Source organism: Oenanthe melanoleuca, chromosome 2, assembly GCF_029582105.1.
Source record: "Oenanthe melanoleuca isolate GR-GAL-2019-014 chromosome 2, OMel1.0, whole genome shotgun sequence".
Lineage (NCBI taxonomy): Eukaryota > Metazoa > Chordata > Aves > Passeriformes > Muscicapidae > Oenanthe > Oenanthe melanoleuca.
In genome coordinates, this window is record NC_079335.1 from 79,282,529 (window position 1) to 79,301,677 (window position 19,149).

At 37.6% G+C, this 19,149-nt stretch overlaps 1 protein-coding gene across 1 annotated transcript in view; it reads left to right on the forward strand.

The window, feature by feature from the left end:
• Positions 1 to 19,149, forward strand: part of LOC130249917 (cadherin-6) — a 102,024-nt gene that overhangs the window by 58,908 nt on the left and 23,967 nt on the right. The window contains exons 3-5 of the mRNA XM_056485078.1: positions 13,905 to 14,199; positions 15,608 to 15,727; positions 17,683 to 17,850. Coding sequence (XP_056341053.1) covers positions 13,905 to 14,199; positions 15,608 to 15,727; positions 17,683 to 17,850 — 583 coding nt within the window. The remainder of the gene's footprint in view (positions 1 to 13,904; positions 14,200 to 15,607; positions 15,728 to 17,682; positions 17,851 to 19,149) is intronic.

A 19,149-nucleotide genomic window follows, 5' to 3' on the forward strand; every position in this document is an offset into this window, starting at 1 on the left:
TAAAGCACAGTTAATGCTGTTTACTGCAGATAAAATTACTCAGAGAATGGGAATAACATCATTCCCACCTCTTGGAAATAGCAACTGCCAAGGGGGTTGCAGGCAAATAATTAATGCCTGTGGAAGAAAACTCTTGCATGTATATTTGTGGTATTTGTAAACTAAGCTTGAGCCTCATGCTACTTTCAGGTAGATGCTGTCAGGATCTACACCATTCACCTTATAAGTATCTGTTATTTTACCTACAGAAATATTTTATGAACAATTTCCTTTAAAATTTTTAGATTGATAGTATCACAGCAATTATATGTGCTTCAGAGAGAATTCTTTCCTTTCATGAATACTAGATATTGTATAATTAAGAGAGCATAGACACAAGTATTCCCACCAAAAGAATTCCAGGTTCTCCAGTCAAAATTAATATGCATTCCTAGATAGCCTATGCTGGATCTTGAACCTGAATTGGTGTGTGAATTGGTATTTTCAGAATTTAGGTACTTTCCCCAAAGACTATGGCTTTTCAGACATTATAGAAAGAAACATTTCATCACTGTCACCATCCTTAGATGCATCCAAATTTTTTTTTTTTATGGAACTGAGTGTGTCCAATTTACTTAAAAGGCTCCTGATGTATTGGTATTTCTCTGCTGTGGATAATGCTTCACTCTACCAGAATGTTCTGCCTGACTCAAGGCTCTTTGGGGCCAGTGGGCAAAGTGCTCATCCATATCCCTGAGCAGTTCTGCTTTATTCATGACGAATGGGTCCAGCATAACACACCCTCTGGTCAGCTCATCAATCACCTGGGTGAGGAAGATGTCTTAGGACATTCTGCAGAAACCCGGGTTGCTTGCACACAGACTTATTGCCCTTCCAGCAAACATAAGAATGATTAAAGTCCCCCAAGGGTACTATGACCTGCAATCACAGGGTTTCCTCCATCTGTCTAAAGAAGGCTGCATCTGCTTCATCTCTTTGAGCAGTCAGTCTGTGGCAGATACCTAATGTGATGTCTTGTGTTGGCTTGTCCTCTTATCCTCAAGATCTCAACTAATTTGTCACCTGTTCCAAAGCAGAGCTCCACCTACAAGTGCTGATTATTTGCTAATCCACCTCCTTGCCTCCCTGACCTGGCCTCTGTGAGGGTGTACATTCTGCTGCTGCATTCAGGTCCTGTGAGCTGTCCCTTCACAGCCTCACTAATGGCATTTTAAAGGAATACTTATTTGAAAGAAGAATCTACTCAGTGCCAGACTGGCCTAACATAAACATAAAATAACATAAAATAGCATAAAATGTTTTCCATAAATATTTTTCTAGTTGAAGAGTCCTTGGTCCTGTTGAGAGATAGATGTGTGGCCTTTCATATTGCATCTACTATCTCACAAACCCTTGATTATCTAGTTATATAACACAAACTTCTGTTTAGAAGCAAAGTTGGACAACATGACAGAATGGAAATATTTCTCCTTTTCCCAGCTTATAACCTACAGAACTAAACAACAGAGGCATGAAAACAGATTAAAGACTCAATTAAACTTGCGGATATGAGTTAGTATCCTTTTTGTTAAGTCTCCAATTAAATCTGAATGTGGGTTCTCACTTGTTTTAGCGTTTGTCTGCATCCTCCCTTCTCTATTCCCCTTCTTCCTCCCTGACACACACACTTTTATACAGCATATAAAATTCATACACACATTTCAGGGCTTGATTGTCAGCATCAAGCACTCAGAATATCAAAGGGTCACCTTTGTCAGTAAGCAAAGGATGAGCATTTGCTTTCAAGCACATCCATCAGGGAGTAGTCAGAAGCTGTTACTTGCCAAAGAAGCCTGATGTTTTATTCAACTGTATCCCAGTAAAAACATTTCTGGATATTAGGCCAAGGGTTTTTTTTATTTTTTTTATTTTATTTTGTTTTGCTGTTCATCTTTCAGATAGATTCTCCCCTATCCCCAAGGGAGAATAGAGGTTTTCACAGAATTAGAAATGTATGTGCTCGTATACCTTAATTAAGGTGCTATATTTGCTAGCAATTTAATTATGAAGCATTTTTGAAAGTTCGTGATTCCAAAGAAAATATTTTGTCAGTGATTAATAGATAATTCTGACCACTGATAAAGAGCAATCAACTGTCTCTGGGCAAATTCCCAGAGAAATCAAAGATAAATAAAGCTAGACATATAATACAGACCCATTTCACTAACTGTTCACATCACATAATTTAAAGACTAAGGAACATACACTAAAATTTTTATTGACGTGCATGTTTGCTGAATGTACACTTAAAAAAATATTTTCTCATATTCTCAACAGAATACCTGCTGCCATTTTCTACTATATGAATTCCCTTTTCTAATTGACTAATGCAATACAGGACAGAAGTCCCATTATAGTCAGTGGAAGGATTTCAGGATATTGGAATTCATTTCCTCTGACTTGAAAAAAGCTGTAAAGAAAGTTGGTGCTCTTGAATTGTAGGCACAGTTCTAATTGAAAAATAGAGTTTAGACATGCATCCCTTTATGAGCTCATTGTATTCCCACTGAATGTCATTACAAGTCATACACTTTATTTCCTTTAACCTCTCATATGAAAGTACACATATTCCTTTTCAAGGAATTTTTAAGGTATCTCAAAATGCTACTTTAACTAATATAGCCAACCTCAGAATGCAGAAACCCCTCCTACCTACTCATTCAAACCTTTGGTGGCAGTAACCTTCAGCTGGGGGATAATAACAAAAACTTGAGAACAATTAGATTTTCTACCATTGCAGCTGCATTAAGGGAAAGCCATCCACCCCACCCTCTAAATACAGCAAACTGTGGCAAAGCCCCAGTATTGCTATTCTGGATTCCAGTTAAATGATACTCAGTCTTTCCATAAACACAGAAGAAATTACAACCAAGGTTCTCAAATAGTGTTATAATTATTACAGAACTGGACATTATTAACATTTTACTGCAGGGAGAATGCAGAAGCATCAATAGTGATTTGTCTAAGATCAAGCAGAAAGACTGTGAAAAAGGCCATATTAAAACTTGACAGTGTATTTGTGGCTACAAGCCTGTCTTTCCCTTGCATATTCTGTGTTTTTGTCAGAAATGTTCTTAAAGGTGCTTCACTCCTTGTTTGTATTTTTTTGTATACCAAGAAGATCATCAGTGATGTCTTAAACTAAGTCTCCCATTTAGTCTTTAAGACACAATGCTTGAAGCCAATGACTGACTATCCAGTTAATGTGGTAAATTTGCAGTGCTAGCAGTGTCTGTCTCCTAAAATTACTCATACAGCTCTTTCAAGAATTCAGAGGCTTGAATTTTCATTCCTTATCGCTGAATTGTATACACTAGATAAAATAATTTTAAAAACCTACTTTAGTATTGTGCTCAGTTATTCGAGAGGGTTTTCCTAGTACCTGAGCTAGGTTGTGAGAAGTCTGGAGTTGGCTAAGCCATTTATACTTTCTAGTAAGTTAATACCCATGTCTCAACTAAAGCAAATCCTCATGTCTACCAGGTCCTTTTGCTACCCCACAGTTTGAAAACACTGGCAAGAAGAAATAATTCTTTCTTTTACAAAGAAATCCAGATGTTTAAATAGATGGACCAAAAGCATAAAACAGGGATTTTAAACTGCCTTGGCCTTCTCTGAGAGAAGAACAAGATCTTGGCGCTTTTGTGAGGGTAATTGCAGAAATCTGTATAATGCAGTATTGTTACCATCACTACTGTTTAGTGACTTTCACTGAAGAGAGCTCTTTGATCTTTCAAAGGCATAATGAAACCCAACCACCCTAAGTAAAACTGGGAAAATTCAGTGTATAACCATGGAATTTTTCTTTTTTTTTAAGTAAGAGGTCAGTTACTATTCAGAGTCAGAAATCTTTTGAGTTCCTTAGAGTTTAAAAGGAAGACTGCTTCTTTCTAGTGTTACACAGTAATTCAAAGAAAAGCAAGAAGTTTGATAAAAGGACATGAAACTCAAGGGCCCATATATATAGAGATCAGACTTCACACCATGGCCTCTTGTTCATTACAAATTAAAGACCTATTTGTCTTTGTAAGGGCAAACTTTGTAAATTCCTGCTGTAATTTGGCTTATAGGTAATAGGAAGAGGAATAAATAAAATGCATTACCACAGAAATGCTAAGCAGCACTCAGCTCAAGACAACATGGAGATACCTTTACCTAGTGTGCAGCTTTGCCAGATATTCATTAAGATCTGATCATCAGTTGCCCCTAGAGAGAAGAGCTGTCAGAATAAGAACCTTGCTAGTTTGGTGTACTGCAGCACAGGATGAAAGCTCTTGTGCCACTGTCCCTGTTTAATCACAGAGAAGAGCAGAAGCAGCTGGGGAACCCAAGAGGGAGAAGACTTGGGAGGTCCCAGGCAATGCTGAAAGGATTGACATATTCCAGTTGATTTTTTGCAAAGCTGATTAACTGTGGCTGCATGTTTGCACTTCAGGTTAGAAAACCCATTTGTGATTTTGAAGGGTGTAATAAAGGTGTGAGTCACCAGAGTATGGATGTTTATTCTTAGCTACATACATTTAAAACAGAACAACAGGTTCCCAACTGCACTTTGGGCAGCCTGTTCCTTGAACCAAGGATCCCAACATCAGCCAAACTGTAGTCTCTGTCTCTCTCAGGCCATGTAGCCTCCATATGGCCCTCACAGAAAGAGACTTCCAGCCTGCCTGAAGGATGTGAGCCTGATGTTCCAAAGTGAGAGAACACATTTCATCTTGTCTCTGATCTGAGGACAAATTGTTATTCCACTGCCCTTTATATTTCTTTTTTTTTTTTTTTTCACTCCAGCACCCTCTATTCTTATTATAGTGACTCTTCAGTGTTCTATTTGTTTTGAAATCAAATGCCACCATCTTTTATATTCAGTTTGCCTTTTGAGTACCTGGTTGCTTCTGAATCTTGAAATATGCTTAGTGCTTTTTGTTCTGTTTGTTTTCTGAATTTGTTCATCTCTACAAAACTGCTATTAGCCTCTCTTGGTGTCATTCATTTACAGGGAACAGATTGTCACTGCTACTTTTGCAAATGAATGAGAAAGTTCACTGACATTTTGATACTCTCAAGAAACAGAAAGACAGCATCACCGTGATATTTTTTTTAATTCTCTTTCAATTTTTAATATCAGAACAATGTGTTTTGCAGAGGACAGTGCTGTTGCTGAATACTTATAGCTTTTTTCTCTGTTAGCAGTGGGTGCAATTTTAGCTTTTTTATTGTTGTTCTTGAATCTCACGGCTGCTTTCTTTTTTGTTTACTTTTAAAAACCAACACTTAGGTTAAAGGTTACCCTGAGAGGATAGTTTTGTTTTACCCTTTGCATGTTATGCACTGAGGTGATTATCTTAATAAAGCATTTGACTTATGTTTAATAGTTCAAGTATTGAATTCCTATATCCTTTACCATTTTCTATTATTATTATTTCAATATTTACTGAGTTTTTCTGATAATCTGCCTGTTTGAATGCAACCAGGATCGATACGCTTTTTGTAAACAAGGTATCTTGCTGATATCTTCTTTCTATAAAAACACAGTCTGCTATTTATTACTATATTAATAGGATTCCACAGCTGAATAAGCCAATTTTTGAGGTATTCTTGGGTTTGCTATACTAACTCTTATGGATCAAGAATGGAAGCACACTCAAATAAACATAGTTTATTTTTCAAAAAAAGGAAACCAATACACTAAAATGCAGGAACCCCCTATAACCTCAGTAATTCTTCAGTGCTCTATTTCATTAATGTTTCTATAGATTGAATGTTTTCAATCAGGATTTGGTCTACTCAATGATCCTGTTAAATCCCTTCCAACTCAACATATTCAGTGATTCTCTGATTCTTGATTTTAGCCTTACCCTTTGTTATGAGAACATACTAGAGAAGAAAAAGAGAGCTATTGAAAATGGAAGGAATAGAAACAGGAAAAAAAATGCAATGTTCATGAAATAGCAGTTATTAGGAAAAAATCTAATGGACAATACATGGTCATAAAATGGAAGGAGAAAGAACAAAAAAAGGGGAAAAACCTGAGTGTTTTAGTCTAGAAGAACTAGTTTGATACAGCAATGAAAATTTGTACCCATTTCTAATGCAGACAGGAAAATATTAACATTGTTGCTCCGAGCTCTTGCCCATTTGTACAGAAGGAAGGCCAATTGAAATGCAGCAATTACAGAAAACCAGCTAGGAGCATCAGCCCTTCGTATCTGGCCTTTTCTTCACTGACTGTTTTTGAAATCCACTCGACTTGAAAACAAGATACTGAGGTTGTAAGCAGGTTTTCAGCTGAGGACTCAGAAGTGCCTATTTTGCAAGCAAAGGCTGTATATAGGCAGGGAATCTAGAAAAAAAAAACACAAAACAAAACAAGAGCAGAAGGAATTATTATCTGTAAATGCAGGATGAGAAAGAATTTATGTATGTGGGAGGAGGCTCTTAAAAACAGAAACATAATGCTGGCACAAGAAGAGCACATCTAATTTGGGAAACAAGATCTTTTCTACCCTCCAGAGCAGCTATGACTTTGAAAAGTAACTGTGGACCTGTTGCAGCTTTTTCTTTGCTAGGTATGTTGAGAGCCAAGCAAGATAAAGCTCCATTAATAAACTTAAACAACCAGGAATCAGTCACACTGAACCATATTCAGGTCTACTGTGTTAACTATGGTATAGGAACTGTATTTACCATGCTGAACCAATCCCTTACTGTAGTTAACCAGTTCAGTTACTCCATAAACTGTGACATCTGTAAGGGCAAGAAAGTGATGAGAAATGAAGACTGCTGATGGCTTAGGACAGCAGATCTCAGGTTAGAGAGGAGATACAAAAGAGTGTGAATCTACTTTAAGTACCTATGGTAACAGTTTAAACACAGCCCCTGTGTGAAAGCATTGCTCCTGACAGCTGTATATCAGGCATCATGGTGCTGTGATTTGCTAGCACAGGGTCTGTTTGCCTTTTTTTTATCTTGTCAATTTTTCTATTGCTTTATTTTCTTTGAAAATGGCATTGTTTGAATCTTCAAGTCTGTCTCTTGATTTTGAAGGCTGTATAGATCTTATTATAATCTTCAAATTGCTTTATATAAGAATGGAAAGGAATCATCTCTTCTAGTTTCTGTAAGCACCAAGATTTGGAATCACCATAGCATCTTTCTCCCATTGTTTTCAAAATTATTTTTAAGCATCTAATCATCAGGTTCAACAGTCTAGCCTTTACCTCTGCCCATTGGCCTCCTCTGCATAGCTCTATAGTCCATTAACTTATTTGAGTTTAATTTTATAGAGGAATAAAGGTGTCAAAATCACTAATCTCATGTACAGGTTGAAGAACAGTAAGTACATCAGGCAAATAAACTACTTTTTGCCTTGACTGGCTGGCCGGGTGGCTGTTCCATAGATGCACAATATAAACCACCAACAGCTGTGGCCCATGGTGGTTCTTCTCCAGCAAGTGTGTAAGGAGCATGGGAAGCAGCTCCATTCTAGAAGATTTAAGGACAAGGGTCAGAGCAGGAAGTATCCAGCACCATGCAGTGAAGTGAGTGATATGAGGGAGACAGGCCTGAGTTAGATACATTATGTGGTGTATGGAAGGATCCAGAGCTTAGCATGGCTGAGACCAAAAAAACATGGCACACACATCCATAGGAAATCTGGCATTTCTGGTGGTGGTGGTGGATCTCTTCATGGGCCCTTTGGAGTATCTTCTGATAGAAGGGATCTTTTATGTCTTGAAATAAATTATTTGCCCTGATGATACATGATATATTTTGTGAATATGGAACCCTTATGTAGTGTTTTGGGGTTATTTTTTGTGCATTAGAAGGAAGCGTGCACTTAAACTTCACCAAAACACTTATTACCTAATGTGCAAAGCCAGTGACATTTTCCTTTTAACACAGAGTGACCAAGTAGAGTGAAAAGTTTGGTGCTGATTATTTGATGATAAAGGAGTTGGTTATTATAGTAATTGAGGGGTTTTGTTGATGCTGTAAGGGTAAAGAGCACCAGGAAAGCCAAGGAAGAGTGCAAGGCTGTTATTACTTTTACTATTACAGTACTAGCAGTCTCTTTTGCATACTTTGTTTTTTCTAAATTCTTCATTGTTGCACCGTGTAACTTTAAGCAAGACATGTAGTTGAATTAGTTCATTACTAGACAATATTTTGGTGTTCGGATATAGTAAATTTGGAGCTAAGTGCTGTGCTATGAATATTTCCAGGAGTAAAACCATGATTCTCTTTGTCAGGTAACTACCAACTGCTTGTTACTATTTTAATAGTTGGTCCCTGTATCATTAATGTGTTAGGAGGCAAAAATGGGACCACACCACCCCCAGAATATCAACTCACTCTTGAAAACACAAAAACATAGGTAAGACACAACAGACAGCTGATTTGTGCATAACTGTAGGCTGATGGTTCAGTGTGCACATCCCAAGGTCAATTGACTTTGATCTTTGCAGAGATTCAGTAACTGCTCTGAAATTCAGCGTTGAGCATGTAATATTCACAAAAAGGAAAGGAACTTGGTCTGTAGGGTGAATAGAAAACCATTTTACCCACTGAATTGCCAGGTATCGTAACCAGCAATATGATATTAGGGGGAGCTAAACTGCAATTTACAGCTGTCTTTCATAACCTAAAGCCACTTCATAAATGAGATTAACTATGCTATTTAAATCAGTGTTACAGAATGAGGTAGAGGAGGGGTGTTATTTAACTCTGGAGAATAGTCACGGCCTGCAATTTCAATTTTTTGGAATTTAATTACCACAGCTGTAACAGTATATTTTCAGTACAACCTTGTTACAAGTATCCGTGCCAGAAAGCCGCTTCTCTCGGGTGTATTCCATTTAAACACGCAAAAAAGTTAGTGGTTAGTCTTAACCTATTAAAACACGTGGGATCTCACTTTGATTATTCAGTTTTGGTCCTGATGTTTCATAAAGTTTCATATCAAGGTGAACTTAGCATGCTGAGTAAAGTGCTCTGAGTTCAGTGCCCAGGCCTGGCTGTCCCTGTCCTCTGGCCCTGCCCCAGAAACACCACACAGGGCCAGTCCCCAGCTCCTGACATTCCTGCCCAGCCATCACCATTCCCAGGAGGCTCCCAGTACCAGCGCTGGGGCTGTCCTGCTCACCTGGGGCTGTCCTGCTCCTGCCCGGGGTGGTGGGACAGGGAAGGGCTGCCAGGTCCTGCCATTGCCCACCTGGGGAGATGCTATTCCCTGCACCACAGCAGTTTGTGGTCTTACTGAAAAAGCACTTGGAAGATGCCCTTTAATTCTTCCCACGTGCTTTGCTGAAGGAATTCCTTCCTGAGTGCGTAGAATGGATCCAACTTAATTCTTAAAATCCCCGTAAAATTTTCCTGGAGTGTTATTTTAAAATGAAGCAATGCTATCTGTTGGAGGTGAACAAAATGCTGTCAATATATTCAGTCCAGAAATAAATAAAAAAATAAAATGTTTGTGTAAAAATACTTTGAGCAGAGAATTCACTTTTCTTTTCTTTGGTGTTGTGCTGAAGACAGTCCATTACCACTACCCTTGGTGATTTTGGAAGGCTCTGCCAGAGATACTGTGGAGAGCAGGGCTACTCTGGATTGTGGCTAATTTTAAGAAAAAAAAAAAAAACCAAAACAAGACAAAAAACAAACAGTTCACACTTTAAAGAAATTATGTATATGACACCAAGCAGAATATCCAATTCAAGGAACTACTGCAGCAGTCCTGAGTGCACTTTAAACACCTCTTCCTTCAGGAGGAGTGCAGCCTTCCCAATGTCCAGGCAGATGCATTTGAATGGTTTGGGCCAGGACATTTGGGAGGAACAGAAGAAAGACAGAGGATGGAGAGTTTTTATCTGACTGTAAGTCATTAAAAGCAAACCAGATGGTTCACTTTACAGTGATATTAAAGTAAAATGAGTGAAAGCATGCCTAGGGCATAGTAAAATCTTTAATTTGTCGTTCATCCTCAGCCTTAGCCAGTGATTGATGGACAATGTCAGAAGAGTGTCCAGATTAGATTCTGAGTGAATCAATTTGTTATAATATTAATACAGTGCAATTGCTGATGCATTTACTTTTTATTGCATAGACTTCTTCACCATTTTGCTTACCTTTGGGGTATTGCTCAGTTCAGCCACCAACTGAAATGAATGCCAGTGAGTAACACTGGGTTCCAATGGAAGTAAAAAATCTGTCCTAAAGTGGAGTACTTAAAAAATTTGCTGCACTGACTTTGTCTTGAGGAGTGGTTGTGTGATACAACCCAGATTACATGACAGTCCAGACATTTTATCCTATGCCATGACTATCTGACATGGCCCCTTTATTTGACTAAGTTTATACAGAGGATAACAGACACCTTTTTGCATTATGGGTGACTAAACAGAGTGAATCTATAATATCTTATATTGGCTAGCAACAGTCCTGCTAAAAGCATCTGCAGTATAATTTATGCACATACTTAATTACAGTAAACTTTCTTTGCAATGAGGTGCCCGGGTAGTGAAAAATAACATCAACTTAAAAGGAAAATGGGGTTGTTATTACCATGCATTTCATCCTCATAACCTCACAGTGGTGTTAAGTTTTATATGCAACCCGTCAGCTGTATTTTTAAGTACATCTCATCTCCAGGCCTTTCTTCAGGACTCAATTTGCACTATTTTTTGTCCTTTAATTTTATTTGCAAATTTATTTTTTTAACCTGGTAACAGTAGCAATTTCCCTCTTCATATAGGTCACACAAACAAAATACTGCTTCCAAGATATACTGACACTTAGCTAAAAAAGAAAAAGAGATTTTCTTTGCCTGGGTAGAACTTTTCTACTGAGCAAACAGTCAACTACAGATAAAGTAATTTAAAATATATTTTTTTTTACAAGAGAATGTTGCATATTTGTCATCTGTATGAAACTTCTCTAGAGATCTGCTTGGCTTTTTTTTCTTTTTTTTCCCCTGAATAGAAGGGAATGAAATCCAAACTATTTTGGTAATACAGTTATTGTCCCAGCAATTATGCAGGTGGTGTGATACAGGTCTATCCCACATAAACCTTATGGCAAGAGCCATCCTCCTTTACTGAAATCAAATAGATTTCAGTCATGCATTTAGAGATGCTTTGTGAACCAGGTTGATAAGGCCACACATGTATGTCCTACATTCATTGCTGCTCTGAAGAGTGAGTGTTCAGCCAGCCTTAGCTCTCTGTGATACACATGCAGGACATGACCTCCCACTGGTGAGACCCTCACAGTAAATAACCCACACACAGCCTGGCTACCTGAGCTCTTCATTTGTTCTGTCATGTCTTAGGAAAGTTGTAAAACTAAAGATATTGAAGGTGGAAAGGATTTTGGCAGAGGGAGCATTTATTTTTCAAAAGATAGTGATTTAGATGGAGGTCTAAAGATTGAGCCATGGATGAGGATCACCTCATTCTCAGTGTTGATGACACAAAGATGTGCTTTGTCTGGTGTCCAGCATATATTATTAGACAAGTGGGTTAATTTTGGAGGAGAACTGGAAAATAAATAAACAATTGACATGAAAAAATCATGTAAGGTTCAATTTTTAGTTCTTTAAGTAGTCTAAGCTAGTTATAGAGTATTATGGAAAACTATTCCCAGTGCTTCCAACACCTTTTATATCTTGACCTTTTTCTGCTACTTTGTTCATGGAAACCAAGTTTAATTAAAATTATGATAAAAATGAGCTTGGGAGTTCAGCCTTTACCAAGTCTCCAAACAGCACTATTCCATGACTCATCCAAATTAATGATAGTCTCTTACTGAGGGCTGTTTTTGTCCCATTCTGATACAGACAAAGTTAAACAGGCTTTCAAGGCAAGCAGAAGTTGAATTTTTGATGTGAGAAAATCATAAAAATACACGGTTCTAGAACAAAATTATTTTCATGCCTTTTCTGTTGCAGGTTGCCTTTGAGGAAAGTTCTATTCAAATAACCCATTGCAATTACATCCAGCAGTAGGCTTCTAGTCTGACTACTTAACAAGCTGGTCTGATAGATGTTTTTTAGAGTCTGAAGTTATGTCTATTAAATAATATAATTCCTCTAGGCCCCCTGGCCAAGGAAATTGGCCAGCTAAATAGAACTCAAGAGACCTAAATTCTATTCCAAATTTCAAGACTAGCCTTCTGGGAAACTTTGTTATCCAAAAAACAGAGCAAATGGTATTGACTGGTTTTGTTAAGGGATGTGAAATCCATTTTATGAAAAATTCTGCACAGAATCTACTTATTGCTATTCTTATTATCAAGAGAAAGGGCTCCATGCAAAATCACACAGAATGTCCAATTTTCTCCCTGAAGGAGAAAATTAAGAAGTGTGTTTCAGCATGTGTGCTAATGATTAACCATGCCACAGTTACAATATTTTGTGTTGTTGGACACTCTTGGAATGTGTGGTGACAGACAGTTTTGCCCTTAAAGGCAGACTTTTTTGCTCAGAACATGCTTTCTCCAGGGAGCATTGGCATATGCACACACAGTAGAGCACTGTGCCACCAAGTGTGCAGTCTGTGGATTTCTGATTTGAGCAGAAAGTTGGAGGAATCCCAAAACATTGACCATATGGTCATGCTGGAGGCTTCCCTTCCAGCATGGTAGGGGCATAGCCAAGCACAGCTGGAGTCTATGACAAGGTTCTTTAAATCTACAAATCTTACTGCCCTCTGTATGCTATCCAGCAATGCTAAGTGCTTTGCAAAACACTCAACCAGGGGGTTTTTTCCTATCTCTTATTCAGGAAAAGATAAGCAAAGAGCTGGTTGAGAAAATCCAGCTCTCCTGACTGATAAACTTGTTTTCTCTATTAAAGAAACAATTTCCAGGAATCTGCTACTTAACAGATTTTTTTTTTCTCCATTAACTTCATTACTTATGCTCTCGTGTTGGAAGCCATTTTAATGTTTCATTTTTTAAAATTTTTGTTTTCTCTAACATAACAATAAAATAAGTAATAGTTGAGTATCCTGGATATTAAGGCCAGGGGAGTAAATAAGGCTTTAGCAAGGAATGCCCATAAGGGTATGATTTAATCAGTTACACCTTTTGTGTCACTCAACAACATTCCAAGAGATGTGGAAATCATCTGGGGAAATAAAAGATGATGGTTCAGGCAGCTCATGCTTTGTATGCTAATTCCCATCATTCTTTTCTTTCCCTTTCCTCCACCACGTTTCAGCTTCATCCTTTGGATAGGGCAGCTGATCTCTTCATTTCCAGTGCTGTATTGGTGTGTTACACCTGCCTGCCTCTGCCCTTAGCTTGCCAGATCTGTGAATGCATGCATTTATCTGTTGTTTGTGTATGTATTTGGTAGGCTATTTTATTGTGCACTATGTGATATATTACATAATGTCCATGGGGCATAAGAGCCAAGCACACAGAATTTAAACTCAAGAAGTGGCTTGACTGGCCACTTTTTAATTCTTTGCTTACTGCAATTCCCAAACCCACTGGTTTTTCACTGTAGGATATAATTGCCCATATATTCTTAGGATTCCGCCTAAGTCACTAGCATTTGGATTTGATTGATGTATATTTAGCTTGGGAAACTATCTGCAGCTTCAGTTCATGGTTATCCTCAGGCAATTTCTTATAATATTGCAGACCATTTCAATTCTGACATCAAGACACAACTCAATCTATTCACTTCTCCTACTGTAGTATCAACCCATTTCCCAAAAGCAGTGTACAGACTTCTGGCTGAGTATTACTGATAGGAAAGCATATATCATGGCATCAGTTAAAGTATCTAGAATTGTGTCCCAAATATTTATTTATTTTCTTTTTTCTTTTTTTTTTTTTTTTTATTCCCATTTCACCACCAGCTGCATTCAGACCAGGATAAAGGAGATGGATCACTTAAATACATCCTTTCTGGAGATGGAGCAGGAGACCTCTTCATTATCAATGAGAACACTGGTGACATCCAGGCCACAAAGAGACTAGACAGGGAAGAAAAGCCTGTGTACATACTCCGTGCCCAGGCTATAAACAGAAGGACTGGAAGACCAGTGGAACCAGAATCTGAGTTCATCATAAAGATCCATGACATCAATGACAATGAGCCAATGTTTACAAAGGATGTTTACAATGCCAGCATTCCCGAAATGTCAGATGTTGGTAGGTGCTAACTAATTGGTTTCAGTGTCTGGTCTGGCTTCTTTCTGTGGAGTTATTGAAGGACCCAGAGTTTACAGGTGTTGAACAGAGACTTTTGCTGTTTGAATCAGGTCTAAGAGCACCTGAGACATTAAAAAAAAAAAAAAAAAAAAAAAAAATCCAGGAAAATTGTGGCAACAGCTTGCTGGAATCAGAGGTGTCAGTTGATTGAAACATGCTCCCTCTGTTGTACAACAAAAAAAAAAGCAAGTTAATATCATCTGGTTTAATGTCAATGAGAGTGAGTTGAGCACTGTTACATGATACTTAATACATGTTACTATATGGTATTTTGTGGGCATCTGTGTCAATACCACTCCTAGATCTGTTCAGCAGCCCTTATTTAGTTCAGGAAGGTGAACAAAATGGAAAAGGGCAGGTACAGAAGGGGTTGTACACATTTCTGTCACCCACTGGTTCTGAGATTTGCCATTAACTTCCCATGACCTTTGCTGTTTCCATGCCAAAGGAAAGAACCCCAAAGTCCCTTGAAGTCCCCTGAAACCGCTCTATTGATTTAAAATATATTGAGATGTAAAAAAAAAAAAAAAGGAGGGGTGGAAGGGGAAAAAACAAACAACTTCTTTGGAAAATTATTTTGACATCTTTTCCTAAGAAGTTGACAGGTTTTGATTCTTTGATTCTTAGGGAGGTCATTTTGATTTCTTTGTCAGAGAGCAACGGATGCTTGAATTCCAAGAAGCACATTTCTAATTTGAAATAATATCCAGGGAGAGAAGCATTAATTAATCATGATCAAGAATGAGATTAAAATAAAGCTCAAACAATATGAAAATAAAGACTTTGGGGCATACGCTCTCCCCTCATTCATGGCACTTGTCACATAGATGAAAACTCATCTGGTGAAGTGAGAACCTAATATTCACATTTTAATATGCAAATACTTTATTCACAAATGGTTTTAAATGCCAAAATCTAAGCTAATTTTTTATGTTTCTTAACCTTTTGCCTAAGATTCAATACCATTTCTTTCTGTAGAAGACATGTGAAGAACCATATTCACATTCCTATGCCAAATACCTTACATGAATAGATTTGCTTGACTGAGATTCAAATTCTGAATGCTTGCAGTATCTGGAGATGGGTGCATTTCTGTTTCCTTCATGACAAACACGAGGAAGGATCCACATACCCGATCAATAACAGTGTTTGAATTAGTTGAGAATAAGACAGGTATCATTTTGACTTTATGTCCTTCATGAACAGAGAAAATTCTACAAAATAAGAATATTGCTAACTTCCTGCCACAAGTCTGACATGAACACGAATTGTTTTTCTCTATATCATAAACTGTCTCACCCATGAAAAAATGAAATTATTTTTGTTTTCTTTAACTTTTTCATTGCAGGTACCTTTGTTGTGCAAGTCACTGCAACTGATGCCGATGATCCCACATATGGGAACAGTGCTAAAGTCGTCTACAGCATTCTCCAGGGACAACCATATTTCTCTGTCGAATCTGAGACAGGTCAGGGGACCTTATCTGTCATTCTGGGACAATGTCTGTAATTCAAAAGGACACACTAAGCCACTCTAGGATTTATTACTAAAAAAACTTTGAAGAGATTACATCTTACTCAGTGCAAAATCTGACAAATTTTATAGTGATACATCTGTAAACCTGACACCTACATTATTTTAATCTTACCAGCAACGTCTAATAAATACAATTAGTACTGGATGTGAACCAGTTTTCAATCATTTTTAACAAGCAGTGGGTACAGAGACTGCAGTGGATGCTTAAATTAAACCAAATAGGTTGGCTTTTAGATGAGAGAGAGAAACAGGTGGGTGTGGAAAAAAAGTGCTTAGTCCTCATAGATCTTCATAATGGCTAAATTAAGACTGAGGGTTTGTTCAGGTGAGTTTTTTTCTCCGTCTGCTTCTTCAAAACTTGTTTAAAGTAATTATAATTTCTGTACATCTGCAACATACCACTTTAATGCTAATTTTGTGAAAGAAATCTTAATTAAGAGTAATGATAGAAGAGGTAAAATTGACTGTTGCGCTAAAGTAGAAGATCACAAATAGAATCCCAAAGTTCTGAGTTCTGTTTTTGGAAGATGTTTAAATCATACACAGTGACTGGAATTTTTAATGGTCTGACTAACGGACAGCTTTGGAGCCTGTGCACGTACAACATATGTATTCTGTCTGACTGGATCTGGTGTACTGCTGACTACCTGGCTGCACAGATAGTCTCTCCCCATGCTTTTGGACTGTATTTTCCAAAAAGAAACAAACCTCAAGAAACTACTTCAGTGGAAACATCCGCTGTGTTGCCTTGCAGGAAGCTGGGGAAATCAGATCTCCTCGGCATCCTTACAGGAAAGAAATAGATTATCCCAGACAATTCATCAGGTTTAGGATTGTTTCTTACATAAATCTTAGAGAGGCAGGGAAAAGGAAGGAGAGACTGTATGTCTCAAAGAGAAACCCGAGTTGAAAGGGTGCACACAATTCTGAAAAGAGGGAGAGCCAAGATCAAAGGCAGCTTCCCTTTAAGCATAAGATATTAGATAACAGAAGCCAGGATTTTTGCACTGAAGCACTCTTTCTGACTTGGGCAGTACAGTACGTGCTCTTCTAGAGTTATAATAAGGATAAAGCAGCTGGGAGTTCACCAGTAATAAACTTCTAGCAAGAGGTTTGTGTGGGGGACGGGAAGCTAAGTAAACCACAGTCTTGATCTTCCTGCCATGGAAATCAATTGCAGAACTCCTAGAGTGAAGCATGTCTCTTTCAAAGCCTCTGTGAATTTTGTCATGGATTTCAGTACTTGAATTTCACCCCTTTTGCCTACAAAGGAGTCAGTTCTTACCTTTAGAGACCCAGTGAGAATGTAAACATTTTGTTTCATGGTAAATCTGAATGATTCAATTTCTGTAGTAGTTGGCCTTATAACTGGTATTTGTGCCTTTGAAGAAGGAAGTAACTGGCAAATCATTTCATCCAATGTATAAATAAAGTATATATACTCAGGCATGTTTGGATTCTCGTAATTTTCTTAATTTCTCTTCTTCCATTTAATGTTGCTACACTCTTTGATGGTGTCTTGCTGAACTTAACTTTTTCTTTTTTTTTCCCACATCTGTCAAAATAGAGAGCAAACAGCCTTTTTCCAGTTCAGTGAGAGATTTTAGCATGGAACTGCAAGAGGGTAAATGGTTATGTAAAATAACATGGCTCACAAATAAGTAGAACATCTTTCTGTGGGTACCACTTATACTGTGTTTGTCACATAGGCAGGAGCCTGAGATGTGACATGACAAGTCTGTAATTTAATGAACCATCTCATAACAGTAAATATTTGTACTGGGCAAAGTTTACTTACTACACAGAGATTGTTTTGTTCTTTTAATAAGAATTTCCATCAAAGTCACTACCTGTGAACTCCTCACTCTTTAATTTTCATGTTTGCAGGCATTATTAAAACTGCTTTGCTGAACATGGACCGTGAAAACAGGGAGCAATACCAAGTGGTCATCCAGGCTAAAGACATGGGAGGCCAGATGGGCGGGTTGTCAGGAACCACCACCGTGAACATCACGCTGACTGACGTCAATGACAACCCGCCTCGCTTCCCCCAGAGTATGGAATATTTACACTCTGTGTTCTAACACTAAAATGGACAAAAATGGTCCTTGTTTTGTTTTCTGTTCACCTTAGATATTGTTTCTTCTCTTGCGAATTTACTGAGTATCAAACTTCCTTTAGGAAAACAAAAGAGAGCTCATAAAGAAGCAATAGCATCATGCTGAGGTTAATTGTAATAACTGGGAAATTAATATTTAATCTTTTTACTCCAGTTGCAGTTGACAGTCTGAGAGGTGAATTAATGTGAAGAAACAACTTCTGTTTTTCCTACCCATTAAATATCTGAACAACATAATCTGTATTTGTTGTTCACTATTATTTCTTTCAGACTTCGTGATTGATTGTGTTTTAAGGTATCTGTTGTAATCTAATATATTGAAATTTTCAAACAAATATATTTAAGTATGCAAAAATTTCCCAAGAGCAATTCTATAGAAATTAGTATTTCAAAGCATTTGCTACAATGAACTTTCCTGTATTCTTTGCATACAGAAACAAAAGCATGAATATAAATATACCAGGTATTTCTGCCACTTTACTTTCCTTATCTCAAATAATTTGGTAGATATCTGTATGATGCTTATGGGAATAAATTACACAAACTCTCTTAGAAAGTAGTTTTTATTAATGGCCATTCATTGCGGTAAAGGATTCAAAGTGATTCAGCTTTCATCCTCTTCTCTTTCTCTCTGTCTTTACTTCCTTCTTTCTCTCTCCATTTTTTTTCCTTTTTACTTCGTCTAACCAGTGCTCTCTGTATGATGTGTGTGTATCACAGTGTCAGTGTGTGTCAAACTCAAGAGCAGCTGTTACAGAAAATAATTGCAGATACTATCAGACAAATCAGTGAGCTTTGGCAGTTAAGTCACTGGGAAAGTTATTGGAAGCAACTTGTCATTTAGGTTCAAAGTCTGTTCTTAGCTGTGGGCAAAGAGTTTCCATTTAAATTAGAGCAACTTAAGAAGAAATATAACACTCTTACCCAATGAGTTAATTATACATCTCTGGACATAAGTGTCTTCAATGCAAAAGCCAAAGATACAGCTTCATAATGCCAACACTCCAAAAGTAGAGGTTATTTTCTGACACAAGTTCAATGTAGTACATTTTTAATAGGTATTTGAGCTGGGTTCAGCTTTAGTGTTACTAAGGTGTGCTAGCTTTTGACAATTCTTAATATTTGCCCTTGGGCCTCAAGACATTTTTCGTACACATTCTGATACAGCCAGCAGAGACCATGAGAACATCCAGCAAGGGGCATCTGTTGCTAAAGTTACATGCAAAATGCCCACC